This window comes from Littorina saxatilis, linkage group LG16, assembly GCF_037325665.1.
Source record: "Littorina saxatilis isolate snail1 linkage group LG16, US_GU_Lsax_2.0, whole genome shotgun sequence".
Lineage (NCBI taxonomy): Eukaryota > Metazoa > Mollusca > Gastropoda > Littorinimorpha > Littorinidae > Littorina > Littorina saxatilis.
The window spans coordinates 13,486,945-13,510,010 of record NC_090260.1 but is presented as its reverse complement, the minus strand read 5'-3'; the positions used below and the strand labels follow the sequence as shown (position 1 = coordinate 13,510,010).

General features: G+C 41.9%; 1 protein-coding gene across 1 annotated transcript; it reads left to right on the top strand.

Moving 5' to 3' along the window:
• Positions 1–11,905: 11,905 nt before the first annotated feature.
• Positions 11,906–18,677, top strand: LOC138950446 (uncharacterized). Its single transcript, XM_070322178.1, has 5 exons — positions 11,906–13,734; positions 14,410–14,642; positions 15,581–15,687; positions 16,921–17,022; positions 17,447–18,677. Exons 1-5 carry the CDS (start codon positions 13,150–13,152, stop codon positions 18,250–18,252), a joined length of 1,833 nt encoding a protein of 610 aa, XP_070178279.1. The 5' UTR covers positions 11,906–13,149; the 3' UTR covers positions 18,253–18,677.
• The last annotated feature ends 4,389 nt before the right edge of the window (positions 18,678–23,066 follow it).

The following is a 23,066-nucleotide window of genomic DNA, read 5'->3' as shown; positions in this document are numbered from 1 at the left end:
AGGCTGGATCATGCATCCTAAGTTGCATAATTAGTGAGGGTGCCCAGGTGTCTGACCAACACTGGGGGCTCATTGATTCGACAAAGTCTGGCGGCGGAACGAAGTTCGGGGGTGGATGTTGCAGTGAGTGGTGGGACGGGGCGGTGTGGGAGCATACTGGGAGAAGGAACAAGCGTCGGGACAAGCAAAAAGAGAATGAAACAAACAAAATAAAATAAATACATAAAGAAGAAAAGAAAGAGAGAAGAAAAGAGAAAGAGAGAAAAGGAAAAGAGAGAGAGAGAAGAGAAGAGATGAGAGAGGAGAGAGAGAAAGAGAAGAAGAGGAGAGAGAAAAGAAAAAGAAGAGGAATAAGAAGAAAAGAAAAGAAAAAAAAGAAGTTGCATAGCACACTATGAAGGTAAACTGCTGAAATTATAATTCTCCTGTACCAATCTTAATGTCGTGGCTGAATATTCATTTCCATAAAATATACGCCATGCCCATTGTAAGAAAATTAGGATAAAGGCAGTGTAGCCCAACGTATTGATATTTTATTTCAATTTTGCCAAGACATGAAGACACGAGTCAGAAAAAGAGGAATCTGTTCAGATCCTTCCTAGTAATCCTACAGTACTTTTTAATAAGAAAAGTTGCTGTTTAATCTTTCACACCAGAAGTCTGTCATAAAAGCAGATAAAAGTATTAAAAGCAGAGGGGAGAGGAGGGGGGGATTATGTTATGTTTGTTCGCTTGTTGTCAGACCAGCCATTATGTCGATCCGAGGGGTGTGTTATATTGTGAATTAAAATCTTATTCAGACAGATAACATTCTGGAAGAAGGGGGATGTTATATTGTGTATTATGTCACTATTGTATTGTGTACTACGTCACAAATATGTTGTGTACAACGTGATTATGTTGAGAGAGTGCTTCCCCTTTGGTCTGGACAGACTGGACAGTAAAGACGTGTTTCCAACCTACTCCAGTTTCAAGCATGTGTGTATGAATGTGTGTATGGTCACACACCCATGCAGACACGGAACACAATAGGGTGCAAACATTATCAACAGGGATTGGGTCTTTGGGAATGAATGTTTCCTTGAATGAAATTAATCTTCCTTTGATTACTTTGAAGATGGTGCTTGGAAAATAACCAGGTGAAATGATTATTTCGGTGTTCAGTCAAATGTTAAAGTTTCTACCACATCCGAATATTCTTTCTTTCTTTATTTGGTGTTTAACGTCGTTTTCAACCACGAAGGTTATATCGCGACGGGGAAAGGGGGGAGATGAGATAGAGCCACTTGTCAATTGTTTCTTGTTCACAAAAGCACTAATCAAAAATTTGCTCCAGGGGCTTGCAACGTAGTACAATATATGACCTTACTGGGAGAATGCAAGTTTCCAGTACAAAGGACTTAACATTTCTTACATACTGCTTGACTAAAATCTTTACAAAAATTGACTATATTCTATACAAGAAACACTTAACAAGGGTAAAAGGAGAAACAGAATCCGTTAGTCGCCTCTTACGACATGCTGGGGAGCATCGGGTAAATTCTTTCTTGTCCCAACCAATATGGGACTCCCCCTAACCCGCGGGGGGTACATCCGAATATATACGCACGCACAGACAGACAAAGTTTACGATCGCTTAGGCTACACTTGCGTGAGCCAAAAAAAAAAAAGCTTTCCAGTGCTGCAGTGAGGAAGTACATGGTTTTTCTGCCAATAACCTTAATGCCTTACAGTTACTCACAGCCAGTAAATGAGAGATAATGGTCTATGGTATTCTTGGTGACCGTTCATTCCCAAGCACGCGGAGCTGGTGGCCAGCAGGACAACGTGTTACTGGAAAATATAAACTTCAGAGGGAAAATGACCCCATGTAAAGCTGTGTGAGTGTGACCATGGTGACGCCCATATCTTTAAGTCTTAGTCGTATGATGACTATGATAATTCCAAGAATATAATATCTTGATACGCTAGCTCTAGGGTGGGTTTATGACTGTAGATAAGCTATGCCATGATAATTATGCTGAATCCATGACAGTTTAAAAGTGTGTGTGTGTGTGTGCATGCGTGTTTTTGCGGTCTCGTGTGTGTGTGTGTGTGTGTGTGTGTGTGTGTGTGTGTGTGTGTGTGTGTGTGTGTGTGTGTGTGTGTGTGTGTGAAGATCTCCTTCAGGGACAACTGCACCAACAACAAATACACCAGTCACTTTATCTATTTGCCTGTTTTTGGAAAATTATACATGAAGTTGATATGATGCGTTTTAACTATGTGTGGGTGTGCGAGTGAGTGAGTTTGTGCTACTGTTTATCGATTTCTTACGTGAGCCTTGAAGTTAGCTTCGCCTCTTGTTTTTCATATCAGCATTGTATTTGTAATGTTTTCTATTTAGATTTTTTTATCTCCAGAAATGACTCTGCCAGAGGAAGTCACGCTGCTGGAACCATGTACGTGTTGCTCTTCTACCATCTATATATATATACGACTTGTGTCTGTGTGTGTGTGTGTGTGTGTGTGTGTGTGTGTGTGTGTGTGTCTGTGTGTATGTGTTCGCGATGCACGGCCAAAGTTCTCGATGAATCTGCTTCAAATTTGGTGGGCATATTCAGGTAGACCCCGGACACAACCTGGTCGATGAGAATTTTCAACACGTGCTCTCAGCGCGCAGCGTTGAACCGATTTTGGTTTTTCTGTTCATCTTCCCAGATCCATTCCCAGAAACTCTTCCTTATCTTCTCCAGTGTTTTGCGAGTTTATCTCCCTTCCTTCGTGTGGCGTCAATCCATATTCCCATTACTATTTTTAGAAGGTCACTGTCCACAATGCTTTCATCCCGGCGAAGCTGGATATTCCCGTTACTATTTTTAGAAGGTCACTGTCCACAACGCTTTCATCCCGGCGAAGCCGGGTATTCCTCTACTTCTTCCCGGCGAAGCCGGGTATTCGGCTCTACTGTACCCGGCGAAGCCGGGTATCATTCGGCTCTACTGTACCCGGCGAAGCGGGTATTCATTCTAGTTTACACATATAACGATAATCAACATCAACATTCAGTATCACTGAAAATGTAACTCATCATTTTTCATACAAAAAACATTGCTTTGTAGTTGACAATTGCTCAAGGTTCAAAACTAACACACTGCTGCCTGGCCTCAATTCAACACTAAAATGGACAGTTTTGCGCGAGCAAGCTTTGGGCAAGCATGCATGGACAGATGCCTTTGTCTCCCTTTCTTTCTCTCTTTCTCTCCCTCTATCTCTCTGAGATTTCAAACTTATATTGCAGAGATGAATGTGAATGGGCCCCCCCCCCTTCCCTCAAAATGATCATACACATATCGGCGATCAAAATGTTTAATGATGCATTTAATTCTGATACAAATTCTGATCATACTTCGACTGTGACGTCTGTCACACAAACAGGAAGACTAGCATTCCAATACCCTTTTTGCCTAAATTGACTCAATCCTAAAACAATGTTATTGTTTTGTCAATATCAAACGTTCCAACAACCTACCTTTACTGTTTTTTGATCCTAAATTGACTAATATATTCCTCAAACTACTTAAGTTCAACTGGTCATTCAAGTACAAAATATTCCTCATTAATTCCATTGTTACAATATTTACATTTCTCATCAACCTGAATTCCTTATTATTTTCTGATTTCAAAAAAGTATGGTTTTCGTGTGTGAAACCTCACTTATAATTCCAAAATGACCGTCTGTATGCGTTGGTAGGATAATTATCATGAAGAGTGTCTATTCATGGCAGGAAGAAAATCCTAATACAAATTTGTTACCTTTCACAAACAGTTTTTGATTACGCAACCACCAGGCCACCAAACCCTATCCCCCCTTCCTATGTTTTTTTTATTTGTAGAACGTGGTTTATGTGTGTGTTTTTGTGTGATCTGATTTTTCCCTTTCTTCTTCTTGTCTTGTCAAGATTATATGTTATAATGTATGTTAAAAACAAGTCGCGTAAGGCGAAAATACAATATTTAGTCAAGTAGCTGTCGAACTCACAGAATGAAACGCAATGCCATTTTACTCGTAGCATCGTCAGTCCACCGCTCATGGCAAAGGCAGTGAAATTGACAAGAAGAGCGGGGTAGTAGTTGCGCTAAGAAGGATAGCACGCTTTTCTGTACCTCTCTTTGTTTTAACTTTCTGAGCGTGTTTTTAATCCAAACATATCATATCTATATGTTTTTGGAATCAGGAACCGACAAGGAATAAGATGAAAGTGTTTTTAAATTGATTTGGACAATTTAATTTTGATAATAATTTTTATATATTTAATTTTCAGAGCTTGTTTTTAATCCGAATATAACATATTTATATGTTTTTGGAATCAGCAAATGATGGAGAATAAGATAAACGTAAATTTGGATCGTTTTATAAATTTTTATTTTTTTTACAAATTTCAGATTTTTAATGACCAAAGTCATTAATTAATTTTTAAGCCACCAAGCTGAAATGCAATACCGAAGTCCGGGCTTCGTCGAAGATTACTTGACCAAAATGTCAACCAATTTGGTTGAAAAATGAGGGCGTGACAGTGCCGCCTCAACTTTCACGAAAAGCCGGATATGACGTCATCAAAGACATTTATCAAAAAAATGAAAAAAACGTTCGGGGATTTCATACCCAGGAACTCTCATGTCAAATTTCATAAAGATCGGTCCAGTAGTTTAGTCTGAATCGCTCTACACACACACACACACACACACACACACACACACACACACACACACACACACACACAGACACACGCACATACACCACGACCCTCGTTTCGATTCCCCCTCGATGTTAAAATATTTAGTCAAAACTTGACTAAATATAAAAAGAGAAGGAAAGGAAAACTTGTATGAAGACTGTAATCTTATCATTTAAAACTGTATTGTGTACTCTTACAATTACTAGACAGCTCTGCTGTGAGAACATTAAATAAAACGTCATAAAAGTCTCTTCTTCATGTCTTATTTTCGATTTAAGGTAAGGGCAAATTTGGGCATAGCTTTGAATTAATTACAATTTCAATTATGAGTTTTTTTTTTATCTACCAAGCGGAAATACAATCCCATAGTTTGCTACGAGCCAAAGATTACTTGGTGAAAATTCAGAAGAAAGAGCTTCAAAAATGTGGCTGGGGTTATGTGCCGAAAAGAGAGTAAGTAGTCCAATAGCATGAGTCAACAACAAGTCGCGTAAGGCGAAAATACAATATTTAGTCAAGTAGCTGTCGAACTCACAGAATGAAACTGAACGCAATGCCATTTTTCAGCAAGACCGTATACTCGTAGCATCGTCAGTCCACCGCTCATGGCAAAGGCAGTGAAATTGACAAGAAGAGCGGGGTAGTAGTTGCGCTAAGAAGGATAGCACGCTTTTCTGTACCTCTCTTTGTTTTAACTTTCTGAGCGTGTTTTTAATCCAAACATATCATATCTATATGTTTTTGGAATCAGGAACCGACAAGGAATAAGATGAAAGTGTTTTTAAATTGATTTCGACAATTTAATTTTGATAATAATTTTTATATATTTAATTTTCAGAGCTTGTTTTTAATCCGAATATAACATATTTATATGTTTTTGGAATCAGCAAATGATGGAAAATAAGATAAACGTAAATTTGGATCGTTTTATAAATTTTTATTTTGTTTTACAATTTTCAGATTTTTAATGACCAAAGTCATTAATTAATTTTTAAGCCACCAAGCTGAAATGCAATACCGAAGTCCGGGCTTCGTCGAAGATTACTTGACCAAAATTTCAACCAATTTGGTTGAAAAATGAGGGCGTGACAGTGCCGCCTCAACTTTCACGAAAAGCCGGATATGACGTCATCAAAGACATTTATCAAAAAAATGGAAAAAAACACGTTCGGGGACTTCATACCCAGGAACTCTCATGTCAAATTTCATAAAGATCGGTCCAGTAGTTTAGTCTGAATCGCTCTACACACACACACAGACAGACAGACAGACACACACACACACACACGCACATACACCACGACCCTCGTTTCGATTCCCCCTCGATGTTAAAATATTTAGTCAAAACTTGACTAAATATAAAAATGACGCGATATGAAATGAAGCTTTTCAAAAACTGAGATGATGTGATAAAAGTGAATGCCCCTAAAACATTTTCCGGTGAATCTTCATGTCAAAAGTCGAACATTATTGTTCATAGCGCTTTTGTTATTTAACAGTTTTCTTTTTAGTGGGCACATGGTCAATCAAATGCAACAAAACTATACATATTAGAGGTTATAGAAAAACGATGATATCGTGTGTTCTAATACGATTTTTCTTTGCAAAAAAACGACAATGCCAGATTCTGTCTCAGCTTAAATAACCAATAGGCAAACAAACCAGTCAAACTGTGTGAAGAGCATTACATGAAGTTTGCAATGTAATTATTCTAACATTTCCTGAAATTAACCTTGTCCTTGCCTGCAAGTTCTCATTGCAAAGTTGGCAAATTCAAAATGAATAAGATACCCTTTTCTTTGTTGAATTTGCATGGTTCGGGCTACAAAATGCTACTTTTTGCAATGTAATACGAAAGGGAATATTTACGATTTTCTTTCCAGACGATCCAAAAGATTTTGAAGAAAAAGCACATTGTTTGACTCCATCTCCTTTCTTCGACAAAGTCTACCAACACAAGAACGAAGCTTGGAGCGGATCCAAAGGTACTGCATGTCTCCGTCTGTTTGTCTGTCTCTGTTCGTCTCCTATTTTTGACTCGGTCGATCTCCTCCTCTCTCTGAGTTAAATGTGTTGCCGACAAGCTGTCAGAATAGTACGCTGATCATTTCACATATATTAACATGGGTAGCGAAAGAAAACGAAGCTTTATGGGACAAAAATGTTACTATAACCAAAGGGAAAATCGCCAATCCCGGAACAGTCGGCCAACTTGGAACACCTCAATATGCGATCAACGGGGAACAATTCATGAACAATTGTTTTGCAGAAATGTCTAGTGACATTCCTTGATGTTATTCCAGCAAAAAACAAGAAGGGCAAAGCCCATACGACTCAAATGCTTGACCTTGACCTTTACATGACCTTGACCTTCAGCTAAACCTAGCAATGACATCATACACTAAGAACTGCTTTACACATTTTTCCTACCAAAATACATGTGACCTTGACCCAAGGTCAAGGTCATCCAAGGTCATGCAACACAAAGCTGTTAATTCAAGACATAGGAAGTACAATGGTGCTTATTGGCTCTTTCTACCATGAGATATGGTCACTTTTAGTGGTTCACTACCTTATTTTGGTCACATTTCATAAGGGTCAAAGTGACCTTGACCTTGATCATATGTGACCAAATGTGTCTCATGATTAAAGCATAACATGTGCCCCACATAATTTTTAAGTTTGAAACAGTTATCTTCCATAGTTCAGGGTCAAGGTCACTTCAAAATATGTATACAATCCAACTTTGAAGAGCTCCTGTGACCTTGACCTTGAAGCAAGGTAAACCAAACTGGTATCAAAAGATGGGGCTTACTTTGCCCTATATATCATATATAAGTGAGGTATTAAATCTCAAAAACTTCAGAGAAAATGGGAAAAATGTGAAAAATAGCTGTTTTTTAGACAACATTTATGGCCCCTGCGACCTTGACCTTGAAGCAAGGTCAAAATGCTATGTATGTTTTTTGGGGCCTTGTCATCATACACCATCTTGCCAAATTTGGTACTGATAGACTGAATAGTGTCCAAGAAATATCCACCGTTAAAGTTTTCCGGATGGACAGAGGGGGACGGACGGACGGACGACTCGGGTGAGTACATAGACTCACTTTTGCTTCGCATGTGAGGCAAAAATGACTACCGCGGCAAAACAAAACAAAATGGTACGTTTTTTAAACTTTTCTTCCTTCTTCTTTAAACAGATGGTTTAAACAGAAAGTAAAAAGAAGCTTGTACGACCAGTATATCCATAAATGGTTTACAGAAATTGGAACAAAAATTATGTTTTGGAATTATCGAATGTTTAAAGATATTTTTGCATGTGAAGATTATGTCACACACCTGCCATGATTATCAGCAATGTGTTTTAATGACGAAGTTTAGAACATTAAACAACAATTTGCCTGTACAGAAAGAACGTTACCTTAACATCCCGAGGTCAGAAAGAACTTGCACCAAATGTGTATCACAAGACATAGGTGATGAATTCCATTATTTATTTGTCTGTGATTTTTTCAAAGAAGAAAGAGCTGAGTTGTTACCACCTTACTACCCAGCCAGCAAGACATTAGCGGCCGATAATCGGCCGAACACCCTTCAAAATGTCGGGCCGGTGACGTCAAAACATACGACGTTGGTGTTGGCCCGACTAACTTTTGCAAAGAGGCAACGAGGCGGCCGACAGGCGGCCGAACACCTGCACTATGGCGGCACGCATCCGGTCCGATGTTAATCGGCCCGATAACTTGTTGGACCTGCGGCCCGACACCTTATGCCGACATCGGGAAGATATCGATTTCAGCGGGAAGACATCGGGACGATGTCGGCATAAGGTGTCGGGCCGCAGGTCCAACAAGCCATCGGACCGATTAACATCGGACCGGATGCGTGCCGCCATAGTACAGGTGTTCGGCCGCCTGTCGGCCGCCTTGTTGCCTCTTTGCAAAAGTTAGTCGGGCCAACACCCGCGTCGTATCTTTTGACGTCACCTGCCCGACTTTTTGAAGGGTGTTCGGCCGACTATCGGCCGCTAATGTCTTGCTGGCTGGGCATGCAGCTACAGATACAGCAGTATGTACCACCCCCCCCCCCCCCCCAAGTGTAACAGTGCAAAATTCACTTACAGCTACAGCAGTACAACCCCCCCTCCCCCCAGTGTTACAGTAGACAACAAACCTACAGATACAGCAGTGTGTACACCCCCCCCCCCCCGTTTGTAACAGTGCAAAACACATCACCAGCTACAGATACAGCACTATGTAGAACCCCCCGCCCCTACCGCCCTCACTGTAACAGTACAAACCACACCTACAGCTACAGCCGTATATACACCCCCCCTCAGTATTACAGTATAAAACATACCTACAGCAACAGATTCAGCAGTATGTACAACCCCCCAAGTGCAACAGTGCAAACATTACTTACAGGTACAGCTGTATGTACACCTCCCCTCCCCCTTAGTAACAGTACAAAACACACCTACAGCTACAGCAGTATGTATACCCCCCCCCCCCCCCAATGTAACAGTGCAAAACACACTTACAGCTACAGATTCAGCAGTATATATGTACAACCCCCCTCCCCCAACCCAAGTGTAACAGTGCAAAAAACACCTACAGCTACCGCAGTATGTACAACCCCCCCCCCCCCCAACTGTAACAGCACAAATCGCACCTACTGCTACAGATACAGCAGTATGTACAACCCTCACCCCCCCCCCCCCACTGTAACAGTACAAAACTCATTTACACTTATACAGTTACAGATTCAGAAAATTGTATGTACACCCCCCCTCCCCCCGCTGCCACCACTGTAACAGTACAAAACATACTTACAGCAGTATGTACAACACTCCAGTCCACCGCCTTCCCCAGTGTAGAGTGCAAAACACACCTAGAGCTACAGATACAGCAGTATGTTCAACCCCCCCCCCTCCCCTGTGTGCAAAACACACCTAGAGCTACAGATACAGCAGTATGTTCAACCCCCCCCCCTCCCCTGTGTGCAAAACACACCTACAGCTACATATACAGCAGTATGTCCAACCCCCCCCCCTCCCCCCTACTGTAAAAGTACATAACACACCTACAGCTACAGATACATCAGTATGTACAACCCCCCCCCCCCAAGTGTAACAGTACAAAACACGCCTACAGCTACAAATTCAGCAGTATGTACACCCCCCCCCCCCCAAGTGTACATCAGTGCAAAACACACCACCAGCTACAGATAGATCAGTATGTACAACCCCCCCCCCCCCAGTGTTACTGTGCAAAACACACCTACAGCTACAGATTCAGCAGTATGTACACCCCCCCCCCCCCAAGTGTACATCAGTGCAAAACACACCACCAGCTACAGATAGATCAGTATGTACAACCCCCCCCCCCCCCAGTGTTACAATGCAATACACACACCTACAGCTACAGATACATCAGTTTGTACACCCCACCCCCCAAGTGTAACAGTGCAAACCACACTTACAGCTACAGATTCAGCAGTATCATGAGTATGTACTCCACCCCCCCTCCCCCACTGTAACAGGACAAAACACACCTACATCTACATATACAGCAGTATGTACTCCCCCCCCCACTGTATAACAGCAAAACTAACATACAACCCCCCCCCTTCCCCCCAAGTGTTACAATGCAATACACACACCTACAGCTACAGATACATCAGTATGTACACCCCACCCCCCAAGTGTAACAGTGCAAACCACACTTACAGCTACAGATTCAGCAGTATCATGAGTCTGTACTCCACCCCCCTCCCCCACTGTAACAGGACAAAACACACCTACATCTACATATATACAGATACAGCAGTATGTCCTCCCCCCCCCCCCCACTGTATAACAGCAAAACTAACATTAAAGCAAAAACAAGAAGGGCAAAGCTCATACGACTCACATGCTTGACCTTGACCTTTACATGACCTTGACCTTCAGGGTCAAGGTCAAATAACTAAACCTAGCAATATGACATCATACACTAAGAACTGCTTTACACATTTTTCCTACCAAAATACATGTGACCTTGACCCAAGGTCAAGGTCATCCAAGGTCATGCAACACAAAGCTGTTAATTCAAGACATAGGAAGTACAATGGTGCTTATTGGCTCTTTCTACCATGAGATATGGTCACTTTTAGTGGTTCACTACCTTATTTTGGTCACATTTCATAAGGGTCAAAGTGACCTTGACCTTGATCATATGTGACCAAATGTGTCTCATGATGAAAGCATAACATGTGCCCCACATAATTTTTAAGTTTGAAACAGTTATCTTCCATAGTTCAGGGTCAAGGTCACTTCAAAATATGTATACAATCCAACGTTGAAGAGCTCCTGTGACCTTGACCTTGAAGCAAGGTAAACCAAACTGGTATCAAAAGATGGGGCTTACTTTGCCCTATATATCATATATAGTTGAGGTATTCAATCTCAAAAACTTCAGAGAAAATGGGAAAAATGTGAAAAATAGCTGTTTTTTAGACAACATTTATGTCCCCTGCGACCTTGACCTTGAAGCAAGGTCAAGATGCTATGTATGTTTTTTGGGGCCTTATCATCATACACCATCTTGCCAAATTTGGTACTGATAGACTGAATAGTGTCCAAGAAATATCCAACGTTAAAGTTTTCCGGACGGACGTCCGGACGTCCGGACGGACGGACGGACGACTCGGGTGAGTACATAGACTCACTTTTGCTTCGCATGTGAGTCAAAAAACGAAATCACTTACTCGCTCCATCCGTCGGTTGTCCTCGAGTTGACGTTATAACAGCTTGAACACACCTGTAGGTTTCCATCCGTCCTTGGACAGTTCTCCGCGCAAACACCAGTGATATTTCAACATCAGAAATATCAAAGAGTGACTGGCTACACAACGTGTCAACTATCACCGCCACCACGTGGCACTGGGACCAGCACTCAGATTGAGATCCCGAGGCGACATTCGTCTCGGATAACATATCATCAATGTGCTGTCCAACATTCACAAGAATGTCTCTTCTTTCGATATTAACGTGAACTAAGAAAACAAATAAACTTCGCTCACGCGGGAAAGTAGCAGCCGGCCATGTTTACACTCAATCTTGTTTACCGTAAGGAAAGCTATGAGAGTATTTCAAGTATATATGATGGCATATTTTTAAAATGTAAAACTCATGGTTTGAGCTCATGCTGTATTTGATTGCAAATATACAACTGAAACTTACAATTAATTATCCTACTCCCATGTGAAAAAGTCAACAAATATGAATAATTCAGTTTCGCATTTGCAGGGTCATGTCACGCCGTTGACGGGCCGACCCTTGAACAGGGGACGTAACAAATGTTAAAATAATGATCATAAATTTGTTATCTCCCGTAACTCTGCATATTTTTATCGACAGCAACATTGCGTCGGGCCGATGTTGGGGTTTATTACGTACATTTGCCGAGTTTTACACACAGTCAAAACGGTATCGGCGCAACAACCGACGACGACACACGACATATGACGACGTCACCCGACTGAAATCGTCAATCGGCCGACGAAAGCTTGCTAGCTGGGTATTGGAAAAAACCTAATGCACTTAAATTTAAAAAGTTGTTTGCTACTAAAAAAAAGAAATTGCTAAATAATATTTTGGACTTTATTAATAGAATCTGTAACAGTTTTTCATAATCTTTTTAATTTTTTATTTATTTATTATATTAGCATATATCATGATTGTATTGATTGTATTTATAGTTCAAAATGACCCCAGGGGTTATGGACTAATAAAACTTGAACTTGAACTTGAACTTGATTGATATTTTTTCCTTTTTTTTTTTAAAGGTTTTGTTTTTCAGTCCTTTTTAGACCTAGCCCTTATTTATCTTTTTGTTTTACATTTAAGGCTTAAATTGTTATCATTTCCTTGGTAAAAAATCAAAATATATTGTTAAAAAAAAGACATTTACATTTACACAAAATGGCTTAATCAAAATGTTATGATGTATTTATTTATCTTGTGTGTGTGGCAATGTGTGCTTGTTTGTGTGTGAATGAGAGTGTGTGAGTGTATATGTGTGTGTGTGAGACAGAGCTAGAAAGAGAGTCAGGGTGTGTTTATGTGTTCCGAGTTTGACAACAGTGTTCCACTTTACACACCCATGCGTCCAACCTGGAACAAATGCAGACATTTTTATTATGACCAGTCTGATGAGTTGCGTGACTTTTATTTTATTTTATGTGGTTCGTTTATTTACTGATAGAGTCTAGTATGTGACAATATAAAGAACGCTTTGCAATATCCATTTTTTTGTCTGGTACGGCTGTTTCTCCTTAACTGTTCCAGGTTTAGCGACTTTCCCCCCTAAGTAAATTAAATAAAAAAAATGGCACGGCATACCATGTTGCCTTCTGTATTCACACGAGAGAAGCGTATGTAGAAAATATGTACATGCACAGTTTTTGCTCTTCTTCGTTGCCAGATTACCAACTCATCAACCAACTGAAAAAAGCCGGCTTGGACACGCAAGTAAAAGACATCGTGAAAGTCCTGGATGAATGGCGGGGACCTAACCACGGAAAAGTGTGGATATCAGACACACTTCCGGCTGACCTGAACTTGACCTTGATAGATGAAGATTATCCTGCTGTGAACACCTTGCAGGCTTTCTTCATCGGGGAGAACTTGCCATCCTTCGTCCTCACCTTGTTCAACCTGCAAAATAACGACGGAGGCCCTGACCTGGAGGAACACATTCATGATTACACAGTTGCAACACTTCAGGAGCTGAACGAGTCCCTGTTAGACTTTTGCCACGACAGATTTACAATTCTGCCCTGCACTTTGGACATGCAGAACTTCAGTGTTGAATCTTTGGAACAAAAGCTGAAGCTAAGAGAAGAAGAATGTGAGGAGTTCTACGACGGGCCAATCGAGCTTAACAGGAAGGTTTTCAACATGGTGACACGAGCAGCTGTGCTCCTGCAAGGAATTTCCCGTGTACCTTACGACATCCCGTTAACACTCCTGGTAGGGATGTTTTGATGTTTGATGAGAAAAGATTAAGTGCAGGTACAATATAAAGAAGTACTATGCTCCATTAACGCACGAAATTATCGATTAAAACGTGGAAGGTACTTTAAATTTTACCAATAGACAGACCCCCATTCCACTCAATTATTTTAGACTACACAGCAGGATGTATCCATGCATTGATTCTATTATCCCAATATTGCAACAACAACAAAACAGATTATGCGATAAATCCACGTGCAAAAGTGACGAGCATGCTGTTTTTGAATGTGTAAATTAATTATGACCACAAGTTTTCTTCCAAATGCGCATGTGATATAATCGACATAAATGAGTGAATAAAACCCTTTATTATCCCAATTATAGACACAACTGCAACCTTTTCGCAAAAACAATGAATTGATTTAATCCGTCCTGGTGATATTGAAGCAAACATGACTGTTTTGTTATAAAGCGAGATCACGGTCGTGTGTGTGTGTGGGTGCAGTATGGATGTGGCGGACGTGCCTGTCTGGAGTACTTTGGGTGTTCTTACTTGTTTTTTAAGATTGTTGTCATATGTTGTTTTGGTTGTTTTAAGAGCAGATGAACCACGCTTTTCCATCTATTGTAATTAATTGTATGGACAATAAATGTTCTTATGTCTTATGTGTGTGTGTGTCACTTTTTCAGGCCAATGACAAGGATGGAGAGTTCTTCATTCTTCTTGACCGAGAATGGCGGAGTGTTGTCCATCTGCTGATTGAGTGTTTTACTCACGCCGAATTCAATCCGAGTTCAATCCAAATCCCTCCCAAATCGACAGTGAAGATGCAAGTCGCACTTTTGGAGGCTGCTCGGCGATTAGAACGGAGTAACATGGTCACCAGCAAATCCTTCAACAACGAGATCAACCGCTGTGTTGAGTGAGTAACACGTTTATTCGTTATACCAAAACTTGAAGAAGTCATGCAACTTTTGTTGAGTGCGGTTTGTGTACTTCTTACTTAAAAGAGAAGGGACGGGCGCAGTGGCGTGGTGGTAATACGTCGGCCTCCTAATCGGGAGGTCGTGAGTTTGAATCCCGGTCGCTGCCGCCTGGTGGGTTAAGAGTGGAGATTTTTCCGATCTCCCAGGTCAACTTATGTGCAGACCTGCTAGTGACTTAACCCCCTTCGTGTGTAAACGCAAGTACAAGACCAAGAGCGCACGGAAAAGATCCTGTAATCCATGTCAGAGTTCGGTGGGTTATAGAAACACGAAAATACCCCGGCAGTAAAAACCGGTCATACACGTAAAAATCCACTCGTGCTAAAAAACATGAGTGAACGTGGGAGTCTAAGCCCATGAACGAAGAGGAAAAAAAAGGGAAGTGCTTGGTTGAAAGGAGGGTGGGTGAATTGAATGTGGCCAACAATGTGAGTACAAGTTTGAGTGTTGGTGAATATTTGTATATTTTTCATTATGCAGCCAAGAAGTGAGTGCAGTTTGAGCGATTTTGCGATGTGATTCAAGTGGGAACACTTTCCCGCAAATCTGTTTTATCGATAGTTTTGGAGTACTAAATAGACTTTATAGCAGAAATCTTCTCTCGCAGTGTTTTTCTTCCAATGATTATTTAAAAAGTTTAGATTTCATGCTCTCTCAATGCTGTTTGTATTTTTACTGTCTGTCTGTCTGTCTGTCTGTCTGTCTGTCTATCTGTCTATCTGTCTGTCTCTCTCTCCTTATCTCAATCTCTCTCCTTATCTTTCTCTCTCTCTTAAATTACAACCACCACATCGATGAATGTGTTAGTATCCTGGTATGAGAAAAAAAGTTTAGAGCCATCAATTTATTAGTTTCTGGCTCTCTTTTTCTGCAGACAACTGAGCAACCAACAGAACTGTACACTGCAGGTGGAAGTCGATAAGAAGTCCGGTCGTTCATTTGCTATATCTTTGCAATTCTCAGTATTGCTCAAAGAAGAAGGTGAGTGCAGTACCACAACGACTCTCTTTCTTTCTTACTTTTTGACTTGTCTTCTTTTTCTCCAAAAACAAAGAGACTGGCTACGTTCCTTTCTTTCTTTCTTTATTTGGTGTTTAACGTCGTTTTCAACCACGAAGGTTATATCGCGACGGGGAAAGGGGGGAGAGGGGATAGAGCCACTTGTCAATTGTTTCTTGTTCACAAAAGCACTAATCAAAAATTTGCTCCAGGGGCTTGCAACGTAGTACAATATATGACCTTACTGGGAGAATGCAAGTTTCCAGTACAAAGGACTTAACATTTCTTACATACTGCTTGACTAAAATCTTTACAAAAATTGACTATATTCTATACAAGAAACACTCAACAAGGGTAAAAGGAGAAACAGAATCCGTTAGTCGCCTCTTACGACATGCTGGGGAGCATCGGGTAAATTCTTCCCCCTAACCCTCGGGGGGCTGCCAACGTTTCAAAATTCAGAAAAAAAAGGTAGTTTGTTGAAACGCTTGTTTCGGCCCAGGTTCCAAAATTCAGAATAAAAAAACAAGAAAGGTAGTTTGTTGGAACGCTTGTTTCGGCCGCTTGCTGGTAAACTCAACCAAGCTAAGTTCTTGTTACCTATTGTTCGTCTGTGCACTTAAAAGACCGTTGGGTCGACATATTTGTAATTGTAACGTATTGTTTTGTTCATAACAAACGTTCCAACAAATTACCTTTCTTGTTTTTTTTAAATTATTTTTCTCCGTCTGTCTGCCTGCCTGTCTTATTCTCTTTCCCTGTCTGTCTGTCTTACACTCTTTCTCTGTCTCTCGTTTTCTCCCTCTGTCTGTCTCTTTCTCACTCTTATTATAACTCGATCTCTTTCTCCCTCTCCCTATCTCTTTCTTTATCTTTTTTCTTTATGTCTGTCTGTCTATAGCCCAAAAGATTGCAGTTTTATTGTTGTTATTTTTGGTGCGGTTGTTGTTGTTGATGGTGATGATGATGATGATAATAATGATGATGATGATGTTTGCAATAACAAATGTGATGCGCATAAGAATGCCATGTCCTACTGCGTGTCTCTGTAAGCTTTAATTTACATCCGACACCCACCCCCCCCCCCCCGCCAGCCTCACTGCACCCTCCAATGTCTACTCTCACTGTATTCCTGTGAACATTGTGTGTCGGCATACTGTTGCCACACCAGGCCCCGCAGATCTAATATTCATTTAATGTTGTCTTGTTTTACAGACACTGCAGCTGTAGCATCTTCCACCAGCCAAAACCTTACACCAGTGAAGGAAGCCAGAACTAGAGACTTCATCAACAGCGCGTTGACCGACGATGAACCAGGTGAGTCATCAAGTGCTGTTTAACTCACACACGTACACACACACATTCTCTCTCTCTCTCTCTCTCTCTCTCTCTCTCTCTCTCTCTCTCTCTCTCTCTCTCTTTCTCTTTTCTCTCTCTTTCTCTCTCTCTCTGTCTCTCGCTCTGTCTCTCGCTCTCTTTCTCTCTCTCTCTCTTCTCTCTCTCTCTCTCTATCTTTCTCTCTCTCTCTCTCTTTCTCTTTCTCTTTCTCTCTCTCTCTCTCTCTCTCTCTCTCTCTCTCTCTCTCTCTCTCTCTCTCTCTCTCTCTCTCTTCCTTCCCCTGTCATTCTCATTGTTCCCATGCATTGCATTTCAACCTTTTGTCCTTTATCGATAATTTTGCTCAATGTTCAGCTAGTTGTATGGCCCCAGTAACTGAAGACAGTGTTTGCTTTTTTCACAGGGCCACTTTTGCCCGAGCAAGGCTCCGCATCGACGGAGACACGAAAAGAAATGATCACTATAAACATGAGTCAAGCAGACGAAATCGGTTGGGCAAGAAGCATCATAATCTTTGGCATTCCAGAAGACGGCAAGAAAAACACAAAAGGAAAGATTGAGGAAGTGTCAGCTAATTGTCAGAATGACGTGCTGGAGTCCCTCAACGATAAGCTTGGTCTGGATTTGCAAACACGTGACGTCAAGAAAGTCTGCCGACTTGGGGAGAACCGCCCCCGAAGAAAAAAAAGCAACGGTCATGGACCGCGGCCCATACTCATCCTCTTCGCATCGGAAGGAAAGAGAGATGCAGTTTTTAAACGTCGCAGCATGCTTGATGGCTCAGGCTTTAGGATTGAAGAGTACCTTCCATATGATAAACTTTGTCTGCTCCGTAAGGCTCAAAGAAACCCAAACTGCAAAGATGCATGGAGTGAGGATAAAAAAATTTACATGGTAACGGAGATCAGGTCGTCATCAGACCTGCCGGACATGATTACCAAGGTTCAAACAGGTGATGTCACTCATAAATACGACAAAAAAGGTGAACAACTGGATGACCAGAAAACCAAGTTGACAAAAAGTCAAGAAGAAAGCCAGTCGTCTACCGCCAACAGAAACAGTCGACATCGCATCGAGCGGATACCCGAGTCAAAGCAAAATATGACTGGACGAAAGCAATTAAGGTGCGGAACAACCTTGCCGTTTCTTAAGCGGGCCATCATCCAAAGCCTGGGCCTCCAGGCAGTCGGACCGTCGGGTCTGCAGTAGGCTCCTAGCGAATTCTTCGTCGAAGTCGGTCTCACCAGCCACCTCAAGACCCACAAGACCAGGCCGCACAAGGCAACCCCGAGTCTTGGTCATCGATCGTCGTCAACGAAGGACGAACACTTTTCGATGCTGCTATGTACGCTAGAGCATGAGGTGTTACTTAGCGACAAAGACCAACGCGTCTAGCCGCAGAGTGAAATCCAAAAGGCTATGCTGTGATCGCTCCCAGACGTTTGTGACGCCAAGGATTCACTTCCTTCGCAGATTATATAAGATCTTTGGTGGCTTGTTGGCAGACCAGCTTTTTTGTTGGTCCGAGATGACCACATCGTGTTTCGTTTCATCTTTATCGACCAAAGCCGAAGGCCGAGGTTGATGAAGATGTAACAAAAGGTGTTGTGGTCCCCGAGGACCAACACAACAATGCTGGTCTGACAACAAGCCACCATGTAAACTTGATCGTGTTGTCATCATTTTGGTAGTGCAATAATACGCACAAATACCCACAGGGACACGATTTTTTAGAATCCGATGCAGGGCCCCAAAACGCTTCAGAGGTTCAATCCATCGTGTCATTACTAAAAATGTGACCTCAAACGTAAAGTTTACATCGCTTTTCTTCCAGTCTAAAAATGTACAGAACTGCCATTATATTTTCGAGGTCAGTCACTTTTTAGCATGTACCCTTTCTTTTATGTGTTTCAATCCTGATTGGCTTTTACTTTGACAATCCACGTCTCACCTGAACTGAAGCTCAAAACCATTGGCAACTTTGATATGTCACATATGAACATATTTTTTGTTACCCAGCTTGTTATGAATGAAAAGTCGTGAAAATGATGACAAAGAGACTTGTCATCATTTTCATGAGATTTTATTCATAACTAGCTGGGTAACAAAAGAAATTCTGTTCCCCATGTTTCATGTAACTTATCGAGGTGGTGATTGGGTTTGAGCTTTCAGGTGAAACGTTGATTGTCAAAGTAAAACTAGCTAATCAGGCTGTCTGTTTGATTTGTAAAACCATCGCGGCTTTGGATTCGTGTTTCCGAGGACGCCGACTAAATTTCACTCTCAAAGACCAATTCAATGTTGGGAATTACGTCACATTTTCAATTATGAAGCGATGGATGAAACTTCTGACGCATTGTCAGGCCCTGAATTGCATTCTAAAAATTTGTCTCCCTGTGGGTGATTGTGCGTGTAGTGTCTGTGTATTATAGTACATTTTAGTAGAATATTGATTGTAAGCATTGATTCATGTAAATAGACGTTTTGATGTAAACGAGAGAGAGGCAATACAATATGGCAGCAAGAGACAGCGTTAATGAAGTGTCTGCGTGAATGAATGTGTTCTGCCATGCCTGCTCCACTACACTCAGTCACCCACACAACCAGCTATTACAATTTGGCGACGAGGAAAACTTTTCAACCAGTGGATTGACCAAAAGACTGTGAGTTCAATAGTTTTGAATGCATTTTGGTGATCGCACATGAAAGATGAGTTCGTTACGTCATCAGCCACGCGTGAGGACGATAGTTTCGGTCAACACGTAGAAGCACTAGAAGTTTCCAGACAGTCTCGGAAGTCTCAGAAGCAAGTGGGTAGACTATTACGCCAGTGTAGACGTCATGTGTTCTAGAAGAGGAACAGATTGTGTCATCAGTGACAGATGAGTTTTGACACCTCATTGTTTAACTTTGATCCGTCATTCTTTGAAGAAAAGGAAGGGAGTGCACAGAATACAGTGAATTCTGGACAGAACATGGCTCAACCACAACCTTATGTTCCAGCTATTGCATCTTTTGACCCTAATGGAGATAGTTCCAAGGTAGGACAGGAATGGAAGAGATGGAAAAGAGGTTTTCAAGTTTATTTGGGAGCAAGAGGGGAGACTCCAGATGAACAGAAGAAAGCGTTGTTGCTACACACAGCAGGTATGGAAGTACAAGATGTCTTTGAGACAGTTCCGGATTCTGAAAACAAGAACTATACTCAGACACTTGAAGCTCTAGATGAGAAGTTTGCACCGCAGATGAATGAATCCTACGAAAGACATGTGTTCAGATCTATGAGCCAAGAAGAAAGTGAAACAGTAGATCAGTTTATCACACGTCTAAGACAGCAAGCAAAGAACTGTGGATTTGATGATAAGCTAGACGAGAACGTGAGAGATCAAGTTATTCATGGATGTAAAAGTTCGAAGCTACGAGTGAAGTTACTCGAAAAGAAAGAACTAACTTTGAAAACGCTAGCAGACACAGCAAGAGCTCATGAAGCAGCACAGAAGCAGGCTAGACAGATGACAGGAGATGTAAAGTCAGAGTCGGCGCATGCAGTCCATCGCCACAGCCCTGGTCATCAAGGTCAGAGATACAGAGGTCAGCAGTCAACCTTTCAGAAGAAGCCTACACAGTCTGATCGTCCAAGACAGTCAGATAAGCAAGAAGAGAGAGCTTGTTTCAATTGTGGTCTGACTACACACTTAGCACGTGACCCAAAGTGTCCTGCAAGAGGGAAGGAATGTAAACTTTGTCACAAGAAAAACCATTATGCACGTTGCTGCAGATCAAAGAAACAGAAGGCAAGAGGAAATGTGAAGAGTCTAGAAGAAGACTATGAAGATGATAGTGAAGAAGTTTTCATTGTCGGAAGAAACAAGTCGTCAACCAGAGTTACAGTGAACGTCGGAGGCATCGATCTCAACTTCATGGTAGATTCTGGCGCAAGCTGCAACATCATTTCATTCAACACATGGAAGTGGCTGAAACAGAATAACGTTTTATTCTTTAATAAAGAACAGTCACACAAGAAGCTGTACGTTTACGCTTCAAAGGAACCGTTGAAGCTGAAGGGCAAGTTTACAGCAGAATTGAGAGTCGGAGACAACAAGGTCGTTGCAGAAGTAGAAGTACTTGATGGAGATGGAGAGTCGCTGTTAGGGGTGAAAACAGCGAAAGCACTGAACATTCTGCACATAGGTTTGCCGCCGGAGAAGCCCATCACAGTGAACAGTGTGAACATTGATCATTGTGAGAAGAGACATCCCAAGCTGTACGAGGGTCTAGGCAAACTGAAAGATCACCAAGTACACGTGTACGTCAAGAAAGATGTCAAACCAGTCGCCACGCCGTATTCCTTTCAGTCTTCGTTCTAAGGTAGAGGAGAAGATTGCTGAGCTAGAAGCGGCAGAGATCATTGAGAAGGTGGATGGACCAACACCCTGGGTCAGTCCCATTGTTGTAGTCCCAAAGCCCAACGGAGAGATTCGTCTATGCGTAGATATGAGACGAGCAAATGAAGCAGTAGAACGACAACGCTATCCCATGCCGACAGTAGAAGAGACGCTCATTGAGATGAATGGTAGCACAGTGTTCACAAAGTTAGACCTGAAGTGGGGATTCCATCAGCTGGAACTAGACAAAGAATCCAGAGGAATCACAACTTTCGCATCGCACAACGGACTGTATAGATACAGACGTTTGAATTTTGGCATCTGCTCAGCTCCAGAATTGTATCAGTTTACGATTCAGCAAGTTCTGCAAGATTGTGAAGGAGCTAGGAACATGACAGACGATATCATCGTTCACGGCAAGAACATGGAAGAGCATGACCAAAGACTTGAGAAAGTCCTCGACAAGTTGGAGAAGAGTGGACTGACTTTGAACGCACAGAAATGCGTCTTCAGGATGAAGGAGATTGAGTACATGGGTTTCGTCCTGAATGAGAAAGGAGTCAGCCCAGCACCGTCCAAGGTGGAAGACGTCAAGAACGCAAGAAGACCAGAAACCGCAGCAGAAGTGAGAAGTTTTCTGGGTCTGGTGAATTTCAATGCAAAGTTCATCAGAAATCTTGCAGCCAAAGCAGAAACTTTGAGAAAGCTGACAAGACAAGGAGTTACTTTCAGATGGGGAAAAGACGAAGAAGAAGCGTTCTGTACTCTGAAAGCAGACCTCGCTGAAGCAGTCACGTTAGGGTACTTTGACACGCAAGCAGAAACTCGCATTGTAGCTGATGCAGGACCAGTAGCCCTGGGCGCAGTTCTCATTCAACGTCAGAATGGAGAAGACCGCGTGATCAGCTATGCAAGCAGAAGCCTGTCGGATGTTGAAAGAAGATATTCGCAGACAGAGAAAGAAGCTCTGGGCCTAGTCTGGGCATGTGAGAAGTTCCATCAGTACGTGTACGGAGTCAAGTTTGAACTGATCACTGACCATCGACCCCTGGAATTCATATATTCCAAGAGATCCAAGCCATCAGCAAGGATTGAACGATGGGTACTTAGACTACAGAGCTACAACTTCACAGTGAAGTACAGACCGGGAAAGACCAACATCGCAGACCCGCTCTCGAGATTAGTAGACAAAGAGAAAAGACCAACAGATACAGTCGCAGATCTAGAAGATTACATCTACCTCGTTACAAAAGAAGCAGTTCCCAAAGCAATGTCGATGTCAGAGATTGACAAAGAGTCAGAGAAGGATGAAGAACTCAAAACACTGAGAGAAGCGATCCAAACAGAGAAGTGGGAAAAGATGAGTCCTTCCTATAGAGCAGTGAAGAACGAGCTGACTTGTTTAGGAAACATAGTCATCAGAGGCACGAGAATAGTCATTCCAAAGAGCCTACGGCATCAAGTGATTGAGATTGCACACGAAGGGCACCAGGGAATCGTGAAAACGAAACAGAGACTACGCACGAAAGTTTGGTGGCCTGGAATCGACTCAGAAGCAGAGAAGAAGTGCAAGACTTGTCATGATTGTCAGATAGTCAGTCAACCGTCAGTGCCAGAACCAATGGTGAGAACCAAGTT

Excerpts from the sequence above, each read along its gene's own strand:
- LOC138950446 (XM_070322178.1), top strand. The coding sequence starts at position 13,150 with ATGTACATGCACAGTTTTTGCTCTTCTTCGTTGCCAGATTACCAACTC. Across the intron at positions 14,643-15,580 it reads GAGATCAACCGCTGTGTTGA|ACAACTGAGCAACCAACAGA; the intron begins GTGAGTAACACG and ends CTTTTTCTGCAG. Across the intron at positions 15,688-16,920 it reads AGTATTGCTCAAAGAAGAAG|ACACTGCAGCTGTAGCATCT; the intron begins GTGAGTGCAGTA and ends CTTGTTTTACAG.